The sequence below is a fragment of the Onychostruthus taczanowskii genome, unplaced genomic scaffold (genome assembly GCF_017590055.1).
Source record: "Onychostruthus taczanowskii isolate IOZ18803 unplaced genomic scaffold, ASM1759005v1 scaffold61, whole genome shotgun sequence".
Taxonomy (NCBI): Eukaryota; Metazoa; Chordata; class Aves; order Passeriformes; family Passeridae; genus Onychostruthus; species Onychostruthus taczanowskii.
In genome coordinates, this window is record NW_024503790.1 from 2,052,570 (window position 1) to 2,067,283 (window position 14,714).

A 14,714-nucleotide genomic window follows, 5' to 3' on the forward strand; every position below is an offset into this window, starting at 1 on the left:
GCTCAAGTGAAAGTGTGAACACTTGTCACAGTTCAGCCCTGACCCTGAGGAATCTTGATCCATCTAATCTGGAGTCTTTTCAGTCTCTTTTGCAATCCTCACAGGTTTCTGCTAGCTTGTACTGTTCAGTCCAGAGGCTTAAGCAAGAAAGTGTTTGATGGGGATACGAGGTTCCCTCCCTCTGCAGACTGAGTCTTCTCCAGTCATTGGCCATTCATGCTTTGCTCCTGATGATTTAGGTCCCAGTGTCCTGACCATAGGAGAACAGCTAGCTGCAGTAAAAACCAGTGCTGCTCAGGCAAGATTGAAATGGAGTGTCCCATTTGCTAAAGACTGGAGCCTTAGTGCAGTGACAAGAGTCTTCAGTCCTGCTGAGCCTCTCTCTGGCTCTTACAGATACAGATACATTGGCTCTAACACATGGAGAACCAAAATTTCAGGTGGCATCCAACCACAAAGCCTGGCTTCTGGAATGGGCTCTGGCAGGCTAGTGGATACAGAAGCAGATTCCTCTTTCAATTGCTCCCCTTTCTTCAGATGCCAGTCCCTGGTAAAGCCATCTCTGGAAACTGGTAGTCTTTATGTTCACAGAAAAAGTCATTCTTCTGGAAAGTTTGTTAAAGGAGAGCAGACATCTAATGGGGGGTCTCCATGTGTTGAGTCTTGGAAGAAAGACCTTTCAGCCAGTCTGGGTCCAGAGGGTCTGCAGGTGTTACTGGAGATAGATTTGGGGGGGGCTCAGTGGAATGTTGGTGTAGCCATGTGTGGGACTCCTACAGAAGTGTGTGTGAGCATCGCTTCTCATCCTGGAGATAAAGAGTTTAGACCAGGCCAGCAGCTTAGTGTTAAATCTGTAGAAGTCAACAACTCTGATGCTAAGTGCAGCAAAGAGTCAGAAGAGGTATGTCACTCCAGACCACGAGCAGCCAGAAGAGCAGCTGCAGTGGGCAGCAGCCAGTCCAATCCTTCGGGTACAGCGGTTGAAGAAGGCTTTCGTGAACATTCTGATGTAGATTGTATGAACATGAGCAGAGAAGGAAGGAGAAACAGATACTCCTACCAAAACAGCCGGCGGAATTTGGAAGCTGATGGCAATCTCCAGCAGTCTGAAGAATGTTCTGTAGAAAGGAATGCCAAAGAACCATGGTGCTGTGAAGAAGGGAACCAGACACAGAAAACTGTGCCCAGAGAGGTGAGGGTGTGGTCACTGTGAAGCATCTCTGTTCACAGGTATTACTTGTGCTTGTTTCTGCCACTTGCTAGAGGTGCAGAGTTGAGGTACAAGTGATGGGGATGCTTGACCTATAGTTTTTTCTTGTCACTGAATAGCCAGAATCTCATCTCTTACAGTCCTCCTTCATCCCAACATATGCATCTTTCCATCTCACGTGTTTCTTCCTAAAGACCAGCTGGTCAACTTGGTTGTTTTGGGATTGTAAACACCTGTTTATATTCTCTGATCTGCATGATGAGGGAAAGCATTAAACTGGATTTTACTCTGTGCATTGTTGCAGGGCCCTATGATTTCAGGCTTTTTGTGCCTTTTTATGTCTGAAGTGTATAAGAATATTCACAGAGCAATGGTGTGGGTGCAGTGTCCAAGGCATCCCACATAATGCATGATCTTGAAGCAGTCCTGCTCTGGTCTCCATCCAAAATGATGTGTGCCACAAAGACAAATTCTTCAAAAGAGTGGAGCAGTGTGAATAATTGTGAATTACTGTCTCTTGTCTGTTTGTAGACCTCAGAGGACAGCTTCTGGTCATTGAAGGTGAATGAGCAAAGGTAAAAAGACTCTGTGTTTAAGTATGGGTGTGCTGGTAGTTAACTGAGGAGCACTTCTGGGAAGTGGCTAAGGAGCCATGTCCCTAGGAAGATTTAGGTTTAGGACTTAGCCTGCATTAATCTGCTGTGGTTGGCTGAGGGGCTGCATCCACTTCTTTTCAAAGTGTTGTCATTTAGAATGGAGCATGACCTGAAATATAATTTCTGTATCTTTTCAATGCTATCTTCTAAATTCAGCCTTGGTTGTTGCTAGAAATGAAGAAGTGTTGGTATCATCAGTGCTACTCTTCAATGCAGCAAATTCTGATGTGCTCACTGCACAGTTAGAGAAGATCAAGAGCTAGACTTATCCATGAGCTGGAATTCAAATTTGTGAATGAGGTTGCTGCCTGTTTAGCAACAGTGATTCCTTAATTTGGTGTGAGATTGCATGTTTTCCATTCTTTAGAGAGAATGATTTGAAATAACCTCTTTACAGCTTGATGGCTGAACTCTGATTGCCACCTCCTGGCTGGTTTAACTTTCCTTTCTGTTAACAGGAACTCACCTCTGTTTTTCATTTTTAAGTTCCTGGCACTTGTGTGACAAACAAATCCTAACAAGGTGTTTCCAAGCCTGGAGGAGACATATCCTTTGGAAGAGGGCAGCCACACAGCTTTACAGACACCAGCTGCTTCAGAAGAGCTTTGGTGCTCTGCAGTGGATTGTGCACCAAAGGAGGACACAATTGGAGGTGGCCCAGCAGAGACATGCTTCAACTCTGCTAGCTGCCAGCTTCCAGAAGGTGGGCACTGGCTAGGGACAGTGGTGCCATGAACTTTCTGCTGTGCAGTCAGAGAAGGCACAAATCCTGTTTGGATAGGGAGGAGGAAGGGGTACACTGTGAAATTCTGTGATGTAGACCCCAGTACCAATACTCTGTCTGTAGTTTGTTCTAACCATGTGGTTTCTTCTTCAGTGGAAGAAAGCTATGGCAAAACAGTGCAAGAAGGAAGCTCTGCAGCCCGAGCCTTACTCCTATACCCACAGTTCATCAGCGGGGATTTTTGGAGTAGGAAGATTAGCCACTATGACAACCTCAGCTCAGCATCAGCTTGCAACAGGATACTCAAAGGAAGCAGAGCAGGCTCATAGGTAAGCAGAGATTATTCTTCTTCTGTTATCTTGGACAAAGGGAGGGTTACAAACACAGGGAAATTTTTTTCTCAAATGATGGCAGACTTGTTTCCATGTCCTTGGATCTCTTGCTGTGGGTAAACACTGCAAGAATTAGCAGTTTAATGTTAATAACTAAACAGTCCTATTTCAGAGCTTCTGTGCACCAGTGTTTGCAGTCTGAGTGTCTGACAGAAATACTCCTGTACTAATTCTTTGCTTCAGCTATCACCTGCATATGTGATAAAGGGATAAATGAGGTTGGAGTGAGGCAATACTACAGGCTCTAACAGTAGTTTGGCAGTAGAGGTGTCAAAAGAAAAGCATTTTGTTGAGGCTTCTAATTCTGGAGGCAGAAGAACAAGTTGAGACAAAAAGAAAGAGGAAAGCCCTGGATTCTGTTCTGTGAGTGCCTCGTTGGACAGCTGAGTGTTAAGGCATGTTTGTGGCTCTTTCAGGATGGAGGGAAAACTGTGGACACAGCTTCGTCATACGCAGAGAGGAGATGAGTTCTGCTGGAGAGTTGAAGCAATCAGAGACATGAGACAGCTGGCTGGTAAGCACACATTCCATAGTCTTGGAGGTATTCACTGTTTCACCAGTTTTTGTGGTTTGTGTCTAGTTTGTGTCTTGAGCTCTTTCAGAATGTGATCCTGCAAGTAGCTGGACCAGTATGTGTGATGGTGGAGGATGGCCAGTCACCATGTCATACAAGTTTTGCCTCATTCCTTGTATGAATTCAGCTGCAGCATGTGTTGCTCCAGCAATGTGAGCTGCCTTCCTTAAGTGTCCTTCCTCTGGCAGCTTGGATTTAAGCCAGGGAATGTTTGCTGTGTGACACGAAGTTGTTTGAAATTCTGCTATTTCTCTTCTTGTCAATCTCTTCCTTCCCTGCGACACAGCAGCTTTCAGACTGTGGCGCCTGCAGAAGGAGCTGCTGAGCAAAGAGGAAGCCAGGCTTTTGGAAGCTTGTGCTCTGCTGGAAAAGAAGAAGCTACGAAACATTTTCTGGATGTGGCATTCCAAAACCATGGAAATGAAAGGGATGCTAACACTGACAACTCAAATCCAAAGAAACTTGGTCTCCCGGTGAGTTGATGAGATCTGGTTTTCATGTGAAAAATCTGTTCTCTGTGAAAGTCCATGGAATAACAGAGCCAACCCAGACAGTAATAATTGTTCCATCTTAAAGCCATCTATCCTTTTGTTTTAGGAGTTAATAAAGATGAAGGTAAGGGTAGAAATATAAAAAGGAACTGCTGTGGCCAGAGATGTTATGACTTGCTTCCTGTGCATTGCCAAAACTTTTTTTGTCCTGACTTTTGATGTTCTGAAAGACCAAACCCAAGAGCAGCCACTATGTTGCTGTGCTCTAAGCACAACACTGTTTTTTTACTGAAATAAACAAATAGAAGCTCTGGGAATAGCTTGTGTCTATCTTTCCTGAACTAAACCTAGTCTCAGGAAGACACATAAGCTTGTATAAATGTTTTTCAATATTTTCCTTTGGTATTCTCAGGTGCTTCAGTACATGGAAGGAGACTGTTAAGCAGAAGGCACTTGACAGGTGCAACCTGGCCCATCTCAGAGCAGTATCACTGAGGAAGCACTTCCAGCAGTGGGTTGAGATGCTGCAGGTCAGAGGAGGTGATAAGCAGGCAGTGGTGAACCTCTTCCTCCTGCGAAGGAGGCAGCATTATGGTGAGCAGTTTGGGGTCTGTGCAGAATCTAAGCTTTAGAGGTGCTTAGGTTCCTTCCTTTTCTTGTACACTGAAAACAGAGGGGCTCAGATGACACAGGGTATGAGCAAACCAGAGTGGGCAGAGGACTGGTTCTGGGTGTGTCAGTGAAGCTACAGGGAGGTTTGTTGCTCTGCATCATAAAGCAAACATAAACTCTTAAACCTTGCTGAAAAGAAGCAATTTGAGGGTTGGGATGGGCTGAGTTGGAATGCCTTCAGACAATCTCTTGTTCCTTTATGTAACTGGTTAAGGAGCAGTTATGAGCTCAGTAGGTGACAAGACTGTGACAAAGAGGCTTGAAGGTGAGCCATCATGGACTGGAGAGAGACAGTTTCTGGAGAAAACAGTCTATTCTTTTGATGACTTCTGCCAAAAACTGAAGCTGCAGAGAGTATATCTGCTGTGGAAAACAAGGCTGTGTGAGCATCACAAGGCTGAGTGAGTGCAGAAGAGCCAGTCCCTGGAGCCCTGCCCCCATTAGTGTCCACTTGATTTTCTGAACCTTTTGCTAGAGCCCTTTCTACCCTATCTATTGTCCATTATGTCTGTGCTAGTCACCCCCTCTGGTGTTCTTCTTTCACTTTACTGTCTCAGTATCTTCTGTCTCAGTTCTTTCTCTCAGACTTTGGAGCAGTGTAAACTCAAAAAAACTCTGAAATTATGGCACCAAAAGTATCTCATGCAGAAGACAATTGAACAAAGTTCTAAGCACTTGCATAGAGCTGTCTATGAGGAACCTCTTGCCGTGCAGTTTTCTGAGGACCTCTCAACATCATCTGGCTTTGACAGCAGTGCACCAGCCACTCTGACCTCTCAAAGCTCACTGGAAAAGGTGAGAAGGTCTTGGTACACCTAGACTGCTCTGAGGTATTAAACTGCTGGGATTTTTCAGGGGAAAATGGCTTCTTCAACATGGTGTTGCCATCAGCAAACTGTGCTTAAAATTTAGTGCTGAATCTGTGGGGTCTTCAAGCTGAAATGAAATCTAAAGGTGTAAAGTCAATGGTCTCTGTGCCTTTTCTGGTTCTTCAATTAGAGATGTGGGAAGCTGAGCTAGTGAGTTTCCCTTGTACAGTTGCTTCTGTTTGTGGCTGCAAGGTGGAAGGGATGAAATACAAAGAGCTTCCTCACTGAGACAGTGCATATGCTCATTTCCTCTTTTCTCAATATAGAAATACATGTGTTTCTGGATTCGGTATGGAAATTATTAGTATGGAAATAACTTTCCCATCACTTAGATGTTTGCTCTCCAGTGGTGTCATGGCTAGCCTGCAATTCCTTTGGATGCATTTTGGATTTGCCTGAATCCTTGATAAAGAAAAGGAGTAATGACATGGTCAGAGCTGTTAGCTGGGCTCTTCCACTGTGAGGACACTCACCTCACAGCGTGTTCCTCCCTTCATACCTGCAGGAATGCAGTCTTAGTGACAGCAGCCAGCACGGCTTCTCCTCCCTTCTGACTGCTGAGGATGTCACACATATCTCATGTCACAGTTCTTCCCTTCAACTCCACCATTGCACGGAGCTGCCAGCTGAGCTGGGTGGGGAGCTGTGCTTGCAGACCTTCTTCCCTGGATCTGGGTGAGTTGGAGACTGGTTTTTTGGGATGCTCGTAGGAGTGACCCCTTGTTTGAACTGGCTGAATTCCTTCCTTCTGGATAATCTCTCATGTCATGTCACACCACCCTTCCAGGGGACTTTATTTTTTCCCTTCCCTTCCCTTCCCTTCCCTTCCCTTCCCTTCCCTTCCCAACACTTTTGTCTTGCAGAAGAAATTGGTTTGTGGGAAATCAGTTCCAGTCTTCAGTTCTGCAGAGTCCAGATAATAATTCCCAGCTTCTCACCAGTTACTCTGCATGGGAAGAGGTAAGGCTAGAAAACGTTGTGTAAAATGTAAATATACAAGTGTTTTCTGCATATTCAAATTTAGCAAAGAGCCTTTGCGTTTCAATATGTGCATATGGAAGGTCTCACTGCTATTTTTTTCTCTCTCAAACAGAAGATTTGGGAGATTGAGGCTTTTCTCAGGGTAATTCTTCCCATTTGTCAGCTGGGTAGAAGTAGGGCAGGTGTCAAGGATTTAAAAAGGATGTGTTAGACCCTCATGTCTGGGTGTTTGTGTGGGATGTATGGGTTAGCCACAGAGCTGGGCAAACAGAAGTGACAGTGGCAAGGAGAGACAGCTGAGCTGTGTGGTAGCTGATACAACAGCAGTTCAAGGCCTTTTTTTGCCTTTCTGGATTACAGGGCTGCAGTTCTGACAAGGAGGTGAAGAGTTGCTGGCAGCAAGCAGAGAAATACTGCCTGCAGAGGTGCTTCATTGTGTGGTCAGCTCGAACTCGACATCAGGTGAAGGCCCAGCAGCACTGCAGGCGCGCTCGGCTCTCTCGGTAGGGATCATGCTTTCCAGAATTTCCTAAAGCTCTCTGTTTTGAAAGCTTTACACTTGTTTTAATAAAAAAAGGAAAAAAAATTCTTCCTCTAGCTATTTTATTTTGTTTTCAGTGGGAGTTTTGCAGCCCATTATTTTGGGGTTTTTCCAGCTTCAAAATTACTATGTAGGAATACAGTAATTTCTGGTTTGATGGAATGCCTCACAAATTAGAGCAAGTCCAGCTCTGCTGATAACAAGTCCTGGTAACTTCTTATCCACTGAACTGGCTTTGCTCTCTACTGATTTCAAAGCTGAAGAGCACAACAGTCTTGGCACAGCCAGGACAGAATAGCTTGTCTGTCCATCATTTCTCCTGATGTTTAATGGGGAAAGGATGTTAACAGATCAGATGTGTTCCAAAACTCCCTCGTTGTATGTTGTTAAATTTTCCATTACAAAGGTGTGTATCTCTGTGAGTTGTTCCTACAGTCAGTGCAGCAACCTTTGTCCTTCTCAGAGTCTTTCTCAGCTGGCACCACTGGGTCATGGAAAATAAGAACAAAAAAGCAGCAGCAGCCCTAAAACATGAAGTTCATTGTGTCCAGATGGCTTTCAGCCTGTGGAAAAGGAGACTGGTCCAGAAAGTGGAAGTTGACCGGAGATTCAGGTGTCATGTTCACCAGATGGCTGCTGATGCTCTGTGGCATTGGCATTCCTGCTGGCAAAGTGAGTTACCCCATCCCACTGCATCACTTGTCTCTATAGGAGAGAAGCTCTGGCAATAGTTGGGATGGAGAAAGTCACACTTTTGGCTGTAATTCTGTACACTGCTCCTCTGGAAAGGCACATACTGCTCCAGGAGTTAGTAGGAGCATGTGTCACTGCATTCTTCTGGCTATCAGTATGATATGTGACCTGCTGTTTTGTCCTTTGCTTTATATTAGGGAAGATGCTCCTTTGACACATCTGCCTGCACAAAAGAGTGTTCAAGCAGTGTATTTTAGCAGCTGGGGAGTTAAATGGACTTCCATGCAGCATTCCTAGTTTGAACATGTCTCCTCAGACCAAGCAGTCAGGTTGGGAACAGGGTGTATCTTTTGGAGTGGCTTAACAATCCTGATCCCTCAAGGAATTCCTTGTGCTCTAAGTACTTGCACTGTGCCAGGGAAGAAAAACTCCCAATTTTTAACGGAAAACTGCCTTGCAGATAAGAGTGGAAATAATCTGTGATCTCTTGCAGGGAAAATTTGAAAGAAGGTCTGACTGCCTTGCAGACAAAAAACTACAGGCGAATTGAAAAGTCTCTTTAGCTGCTAAAGTGAGGACAGGAAATCTTAGCAAGTTTGGTCCCATTTGGTGTTTGCAGGAGATGTATTCTTTGCTCTTGTCTGGCCTCTGCAATGGAGAAGCAGTCATTGGGCTGAGCTCAGGAAGGTGTGCTCTCTCACAGGGAAGCGTGCTCTGGGAGAACTGCAGCAGCGATGGGCTTGGCACAGCTGCCAGGAGAAGAAGAGGCTGGTCCTGCAGACATGGTATTACCAAACAAGGAGGCAGAAATATGCTGTTTTATTCTGGGAACGTTTTCTCCTGCACAGGTTTGTTTCTTGCTCTCAAAGCATTTCCAAGGGAAGCTCTGCATGCAGAGCAATTTATGTAGTAGTATCCACTGTATTAAGAGCAGAGCTTGGATTTGAAGATGTGGATAGCTCATGTATAAATGGAGCTTCTGTAGGAGCACTTCTCTGAGGGTGTCTGTATTAAGGGGTCTCTTACCTAAAGCCTCACACCCCACCTCATTTTTCCCATTCAAAAATTATTTTCCTTCCAGAACTTGTATTCAGTCTTAGTTATGCAGGGTGGTATTTGTACACTAAGTGAGGGAGAGATGCAAACAAATTTGTGCAGTTTAAAATTTGAAAGCCTTATTTGCATTTCAGTATTTGCTAAAAGAAATAGTGGGCAGAGAGCTTACAGAGATCTGATGTTTACAGAGTTAGTCTTTTAGGTTTCTGAACACAGTGTGTTGATTTTAATTTAATGTGAAAAATTGAGATTGATTTGTTGCTGCAGCAAAGCAGTATAAAGCTTATGAAGGGAGAACCATGATATTTAACTCACCTTGGTGTTATTAAAATATAGGTGAAACTGTAGTCTGTCTTTGAGTCTTCTGTTATGTTGACAGATCCCAAAAACACAAGAATTTAATTTTTTTTTCTCTCTTAACCATGTTCAATGGTCTTCTTATTGGAAACAGTTTTGTTTGTAGTTTATGTTGTATGAGGCCTGAAGTGCAGAGAAGTGTCCAGCTGTAGTGAGCCAGGATTGTTGAAGTTTTTCTCTAAAATAATTCAGGAGGATAAGAATGAATAAGATTATTTATGCTAAGGGTTCATTTAAGGTATGAGAAGTGCAGGTTTGGCCCTGTCAGGTTTTCTTTTGAATTGCAGGTTCAGACTGAGAGGACACAAAGATCTGCAGAGGAAAGAGCAACTGAAAACCCACTAAAACTTTGGTGGCTATGATGTTTAGACTCTGCACTTACCCCACCCAATTGCATTTTCCTGTGCAAATCTATCTGTGTGCCTCCCTCATGGGAATTGTATTTAGGAGAAGCCCTTAATGTTGCTCCTTCCTGTTGAGTATGTCTCCACCCTTAATCTTCCTTCTGAGTCTCCTTTGATGAGAGTGCTTCTGATTTCTCACGTGGATGAGCTCTGTCTCGTTTGAGGGGGGCATTTTTTGTGCTGGGATAACCTGGAACAGCTTCTCTTGATCTTCCAGAAAGCCTGACAGGCACAGGATTTTCACACCTCTGCCCTGTGGTGCAGTGGGGTGATTTGCATAATGAAGGTCCAAATGGAACAAGGAATCAAAAGGATAAGCTAGAATTAAAAGCAGATTGCATTCTCTGCTTGCAGAGGAAGACTGGCCTCCTGTGCATCAGACTGCAAGATACAGAGAGATTATTGTGGGTGCAGATTTACAGTGCTGATAATAGTAACTCCTGAAGTTGTTGATTTTTTGGAATAAAATTGTCTTTGTAAAGATTCTAGTTGTACATCCCACATACACAGGGCCTTAGTCTGTGACAGCCAAGAAACAAAATCTGAATCTTGGCAACAAGCTGCTGTCATAAATGCTGCAAGCAGACTTCAGGAACCTTCTGGGTTCCATGCTGAAGGAGATTTTAACAGTTTTACTGTCATCCCATAATGGAAAAATGAAAAAGCCTTCATCAAGCACCATCTTTCTGGTCAGCTGGTAGCACAGAGATAGACTGAAGACCTGGCTAATTTTATTTCTTTTTTTTGGTGTGGGGGACCAAGTATGTGTACTAGGGAAAGAATTTGCTTTGTAGGCAAAGGAAAAGCACTGTATAAGATTCAGTTTGCAGAGGCCTTTGAATAGGAGGAAATACTAAAATGGCCAGAAGGGAGCAGAGTCTCTTAGGCTTTGAGCAGGTGAGAGGTAACAGTGCTGGGAACTTGAAGTAAAATGAGGGCAGGTTTTCAGCAGAAAGGTAGTTGAAGAGTCTGAACTTGCACCTCCCAAAGATGAGGCACTGGAAAAATACATAGCATAGAGGTCAATGCATAAAACTTGACTGCAGGAGTAATAGGAACAGGCTCTTTTCTTGTTGAATGCTTTTTGGCTTGCTTTGGCCATTTATGTGGGATACTGCAGGGCAGGTGAGAAGGTGAAATGTGGTCTGACATGGAATTGTTACTTTAGCCATCTGCTTCTTTTCTGTGCTTGGAACTGTTTTTCAGGTGCCTTGTCGCTTGGGCCCAGGTCACTGCATGTAAATTAAGGCAGCATGAAGCCCTCTCTTATTTTAAAAGAGTCAGAGAGCATCGTCTCCTGGTTGTGAGCTTTATTAAGTGGAGGGACAAACTCTGGAGAGCTGAACAAGTGCCAGGAGGGAGAAAGCACAAGTGGCAGGAGCCCTCTCCAGGTAAAGCCTGTCACCGCTGGCGAGTGGCTGCAAGAGGACAGCAAGCCCTGCGCCTGGGATCTGTGACTACTGTCAAACAAGTAAGAGAAGAGAAAGCTCCCTAAGTATGAGAAGATAAAGGCTCTATGAGACAGTTATTATTAACTCAGTGAGTCATGAGGCACCGAGATAGTGTGACAAGGCTTGTATAAAAACCTGGTTTGATTTGTGATGACTGCTTAGTCCCTGCTGTGAAATTTTTCACAGACTGTGCACACAACTTCATCACCATAATCTGGCACTGATTGCAACAACCATATGGAGCACAGCAATAAGGAAAGGGGACATTTTGACCAGAGAGATGAGAGCACTCCTTCCTCTCTGCTCAAAGATAAGATGGGATAATCACTGTCCCTGCAGAGCAGAGTGAGCTGCCAGAGTTACAGCTTTTTTCAAAAGACTCACAGCTAGCAAACTACAAAGAGGTCCATTGATTTGGAAGGGCTGAGTCAGTCCTGCTGGGATCTCATCTGTGCAGTTTCCAGCCTGGGGTCTAGCACATTAAGCTACCTGCAGAGCTGTGAGCCTATCTCTCTGGTTTGTGTGAGTGCTGTGTGCATTGTGTTTACTCTTGGCTGCAGCTGTGTTATTTCTGTTTGCAGGCCTGCAACTACTGGACCAGAGCAGCTGCCTTTTCCCAGTGCTTACGGCAGCGCAGCACCCTCATAGGTGTTAGGAAAAGCAGAAAGATGTCTCTCTCTTGGCCCACAAGTAAGATTCTCCCTCCTGTCTTCTTTCACAGACCATGTGGGGAGTGTGAGGGAAAGGGGATTGGTGTTTACCAGCTTAATGCCTGGGATTCCTCTGTGGAGCAGGAGCTCATGGCAATCAAACTCAGTTGATTTCTTCTGTGTTTAGGAGTTGAAGGACTAAGAGCTCTTGGCAGCTTTGATGTCTCCCTCTCTAGCTCCAAGGTGAGCTCCTGTGTGATTCCTCTTCTGTTTCTTAGAAAGCAGAAGAGGCAGAGAAGAAGATTCAGCACCAACTGGACTTTTCCCCAGTGCCATTCAGCGCTGGCTGATGATCTACAGGAGCCAAAACAGGGCTGAAAGGTTGCTGGAGAGACCTGATGTGGTAGGACCCTCTCGTGCACATGCAAGGATCCAGGAGACAGCAGAGGTGGACTTGGAGGAGGGTGCTAAGAAGTGGCTTGGGTAAGTGGAGTGCAGGGCTCTGGGCTTCCTTTTGCTGATACCCTCAGGGAAGGGCTCCCTTGTATGGCTGGTAAAGCTTATTTGCTTCTTTTGCCCACAGGAGGAAATATCTGAAGAGGTGGCATCACACAGTGGTACGGCGCCGGTGCCAGCATGATAGGAAACCGCTCCATCTGGCAAGGGGGTGGCATCAGTGGAGGGAATCCAGCAAGGTGGTGAGACTGGCTCAGGTGCTGGTGAGTGTCCAGTGCCACTGGGGTGGCAGTGATGGGTGTTACTGGGCAAGCCTGCTCTGCCTGTAGCCTCACATGCATCCTGGGAGATGAGACCTGGGGGTTTAACAAATACCAGTATGCACCAAAAATCCTAGTTTGCTGCTGTGGATAGTTTTTCCATTGTTGTTCTTGGAATGCCAGCTTGACAGACTGGCATATCCACAGATTTAGTTGTGCTTTGCCCTTATAGATGGGAAGCTGAAACGGGATTTGTCTAGATTGGCTGTAGACGGTGCAAAAAGATCACAGCAGTTATTATAATCTTTGTCCTCAGCTGTGTTCTTGATACATCCCACTGGTATCCACAGTTTACCAAGAGCTGTCATTTGGCTTCCCCTGCTGTTCATACCCCTGTTCTGCCTGGTTCCTGGGCATTAGCTGTGTGAGATGTGCTCTGGCCTGCCCAGGTAACAAGATGATGCCTGTATAGTGTGAGCATATACATAATCACTGAGGAGCTGTGCTGGAGCACAGTGGGGCATTGTCCTCTCCCCACGGTATGGGGACTTGGCCACACTGTGCTGGAGAGAGTAGCTCAGCAAGAGCTCTGTTATTAGTCCACTCTGTTTGTTATCAGTGCAAAGTCTTTTAAGAGGGACCCAGGAAAGCAATTGGAACAAGTGGGACTGGAGGGAAGTGAGGTAATTTGCCTGCCAGAGCCCAATTAATTTGTGTGCTGCCTCTTTTCCTGGCAGGACCAGCAGCGGCTGATAGAAAAGGCCTGGAGGGTGTGGAGACAAAGATACTTGCAAAGCTGTGTGGTGCAGAATCTTTTGGAGGAGGAAGCCAGGAGCCTCTTGTCTCAGGTAAGCATTTATGCCTTCTTCAATTCAGTGGACCTCAGTGGTACAAAAAGCACCCCAAAGTGTTCCTTATATCTCTCTCCCTGCACAATGCACTTGCTTAGGGAGAGGTTTAATACATAAGGAATGGGACTTGCCAGTAAAAAAGGAAAAAAGCTTCCAGCTTTACAGAGGTTCATCTCTGGGTGTTTTTCAAAGCTTTGTGTCAGGAGTCAATTTCCCTGACATGTGCCCCCTTCCCTGCTGTTATTAGTGATGTTAATCCCCTAATCCCCTGCCTCTTGAGACCCCACTCAGGGAAGAAACAGGCTCCACATCGGTGCAGGAGGACTGTGCACCCAGAGGCAAGCAAATCACTATGAATTTGAGCAAGCAGGCAAAGCCTTAGAACTCATATTTGGTTTGCTCCTCTGCCTGCCTCCCGAAGATTCATGCAAGATTAGGGCCTCCTTTAAGGAAACAGGAGCAGGTACTGAAAGTAGAGGGCATTGGTCTTTCTTCTCTCACATTGATTTGTAGTCTGCATGCCCCATATTGGCTCCAGGAGAGATAGAGAAGGGTTTTGAGTGAAGGCTAAGGCAGCTGGCAGAGCCATTGCTGCAAGGAAAGCTGTGTTCATGGGTTCTGTAAGAATGGCTGCAGCCCCTCAAGGGTAACCCAAGTGTTTGACTTGTACACTCCTCTTTCAGGCCTTTAGAAGGTGGTGGCAGCTCACAGCATTCCAGTGTAAGGACAAAGGATCCTGCTGAATGGAGGGGCCTGCCTGCAGCTGCTGCTCAATTCAGGACACGTGGAGGATACAGCTCCTGTCACAACAAAGAGGTGGTCCTGTGCTGTCAAGAAAGAACACTTTGCTCTTACAATAAAAGCAGTGCTGCCAGTCAGAAGGATGACAGCCAAAGAACAACCAGGAAGAGATTGTACCTAGTGAAAGGCCCTCTTTAAAGGACTTGTATCTTACCTCCTTAGCAACACAAACAGAGAATTTACAGTTGTGAGGTTGCATTCTCTTCTTCTCTGGACCACGCTTTTGCTGGAGTTCTGATTAAAGGTCAAAAAAGCCTTAGAGGCTTTCCTTTTACTCAGTGTTTTTTCCCTGAACAGGAGCTTGGTGTCAAGGGGGGAGTATGCAAATACAGTCTTAGACATGAGCCTGAGTTTGTGGGTGCTGGATCCTTTTGATTTCAAAGTCTGGTTTGGGTAGGTGCAAACACAGGTCTTTATTTTTAGATTTGGCTTTTACCCTGGAGGGGGGGCAGATTCCCACATGGCTCCCACCTCCTCCCCCTGTCTAGGTCCATCAGCTCTTCATTAAGCCTTTCAGTGGGTGGCCAACCTCCTGACTGCTTCCTGCTGGTTCATTTCTGTGCTGAATGGGCAAGGTATGAAGAAACCTGCTGGGAACAGCTGAGCACCAAAAGCTTTACTGAGG

General features: G+C 45.4%; 1 protein-coding gene and 1 long non-coding RNA gene across 2 annotated transcripts; both read left to right on the plus strand.

Annotated features, from left to right (window-relative positions):
• The first annotated feature begins 760 nt into the window (after positions 1 to 760).
• Positions 761 to 12,208, plus strand: LOC121344122. The gene is made up of 5 exons (XM_041419833.1): positions 761 to 901; positions 1,742 to 1,785; positions 10,899 to 11,091; positions 11,653 to 11,761; positions 12,000 to 12,208. The coding sequence occupies exons 1-5, from the start codon at positions 761 to 763 to the stop codon at positions 12,206 to 12,208; spliced, it is 696 nt and encodes a 231-aa protein (XP_041275767.1).
• A 97-nt stretch (positions 12,209 to 12,305) lies between these two features.
• On the plus strand, positions 12,306 to 14,281 carry LOC121343944. The gene is made up of 3 exons (XR_005953762.1): positions 12,306 to 12,440; positions 13,175 to 13,285; positions 13,972 to 14,281. It is a non-coding gene; the product is annotated as an uncharacterized LOC121343944 (long non-coding RNA).
• Positions 14,282 to 14,714: the final 433 nt, after the last annotated feature.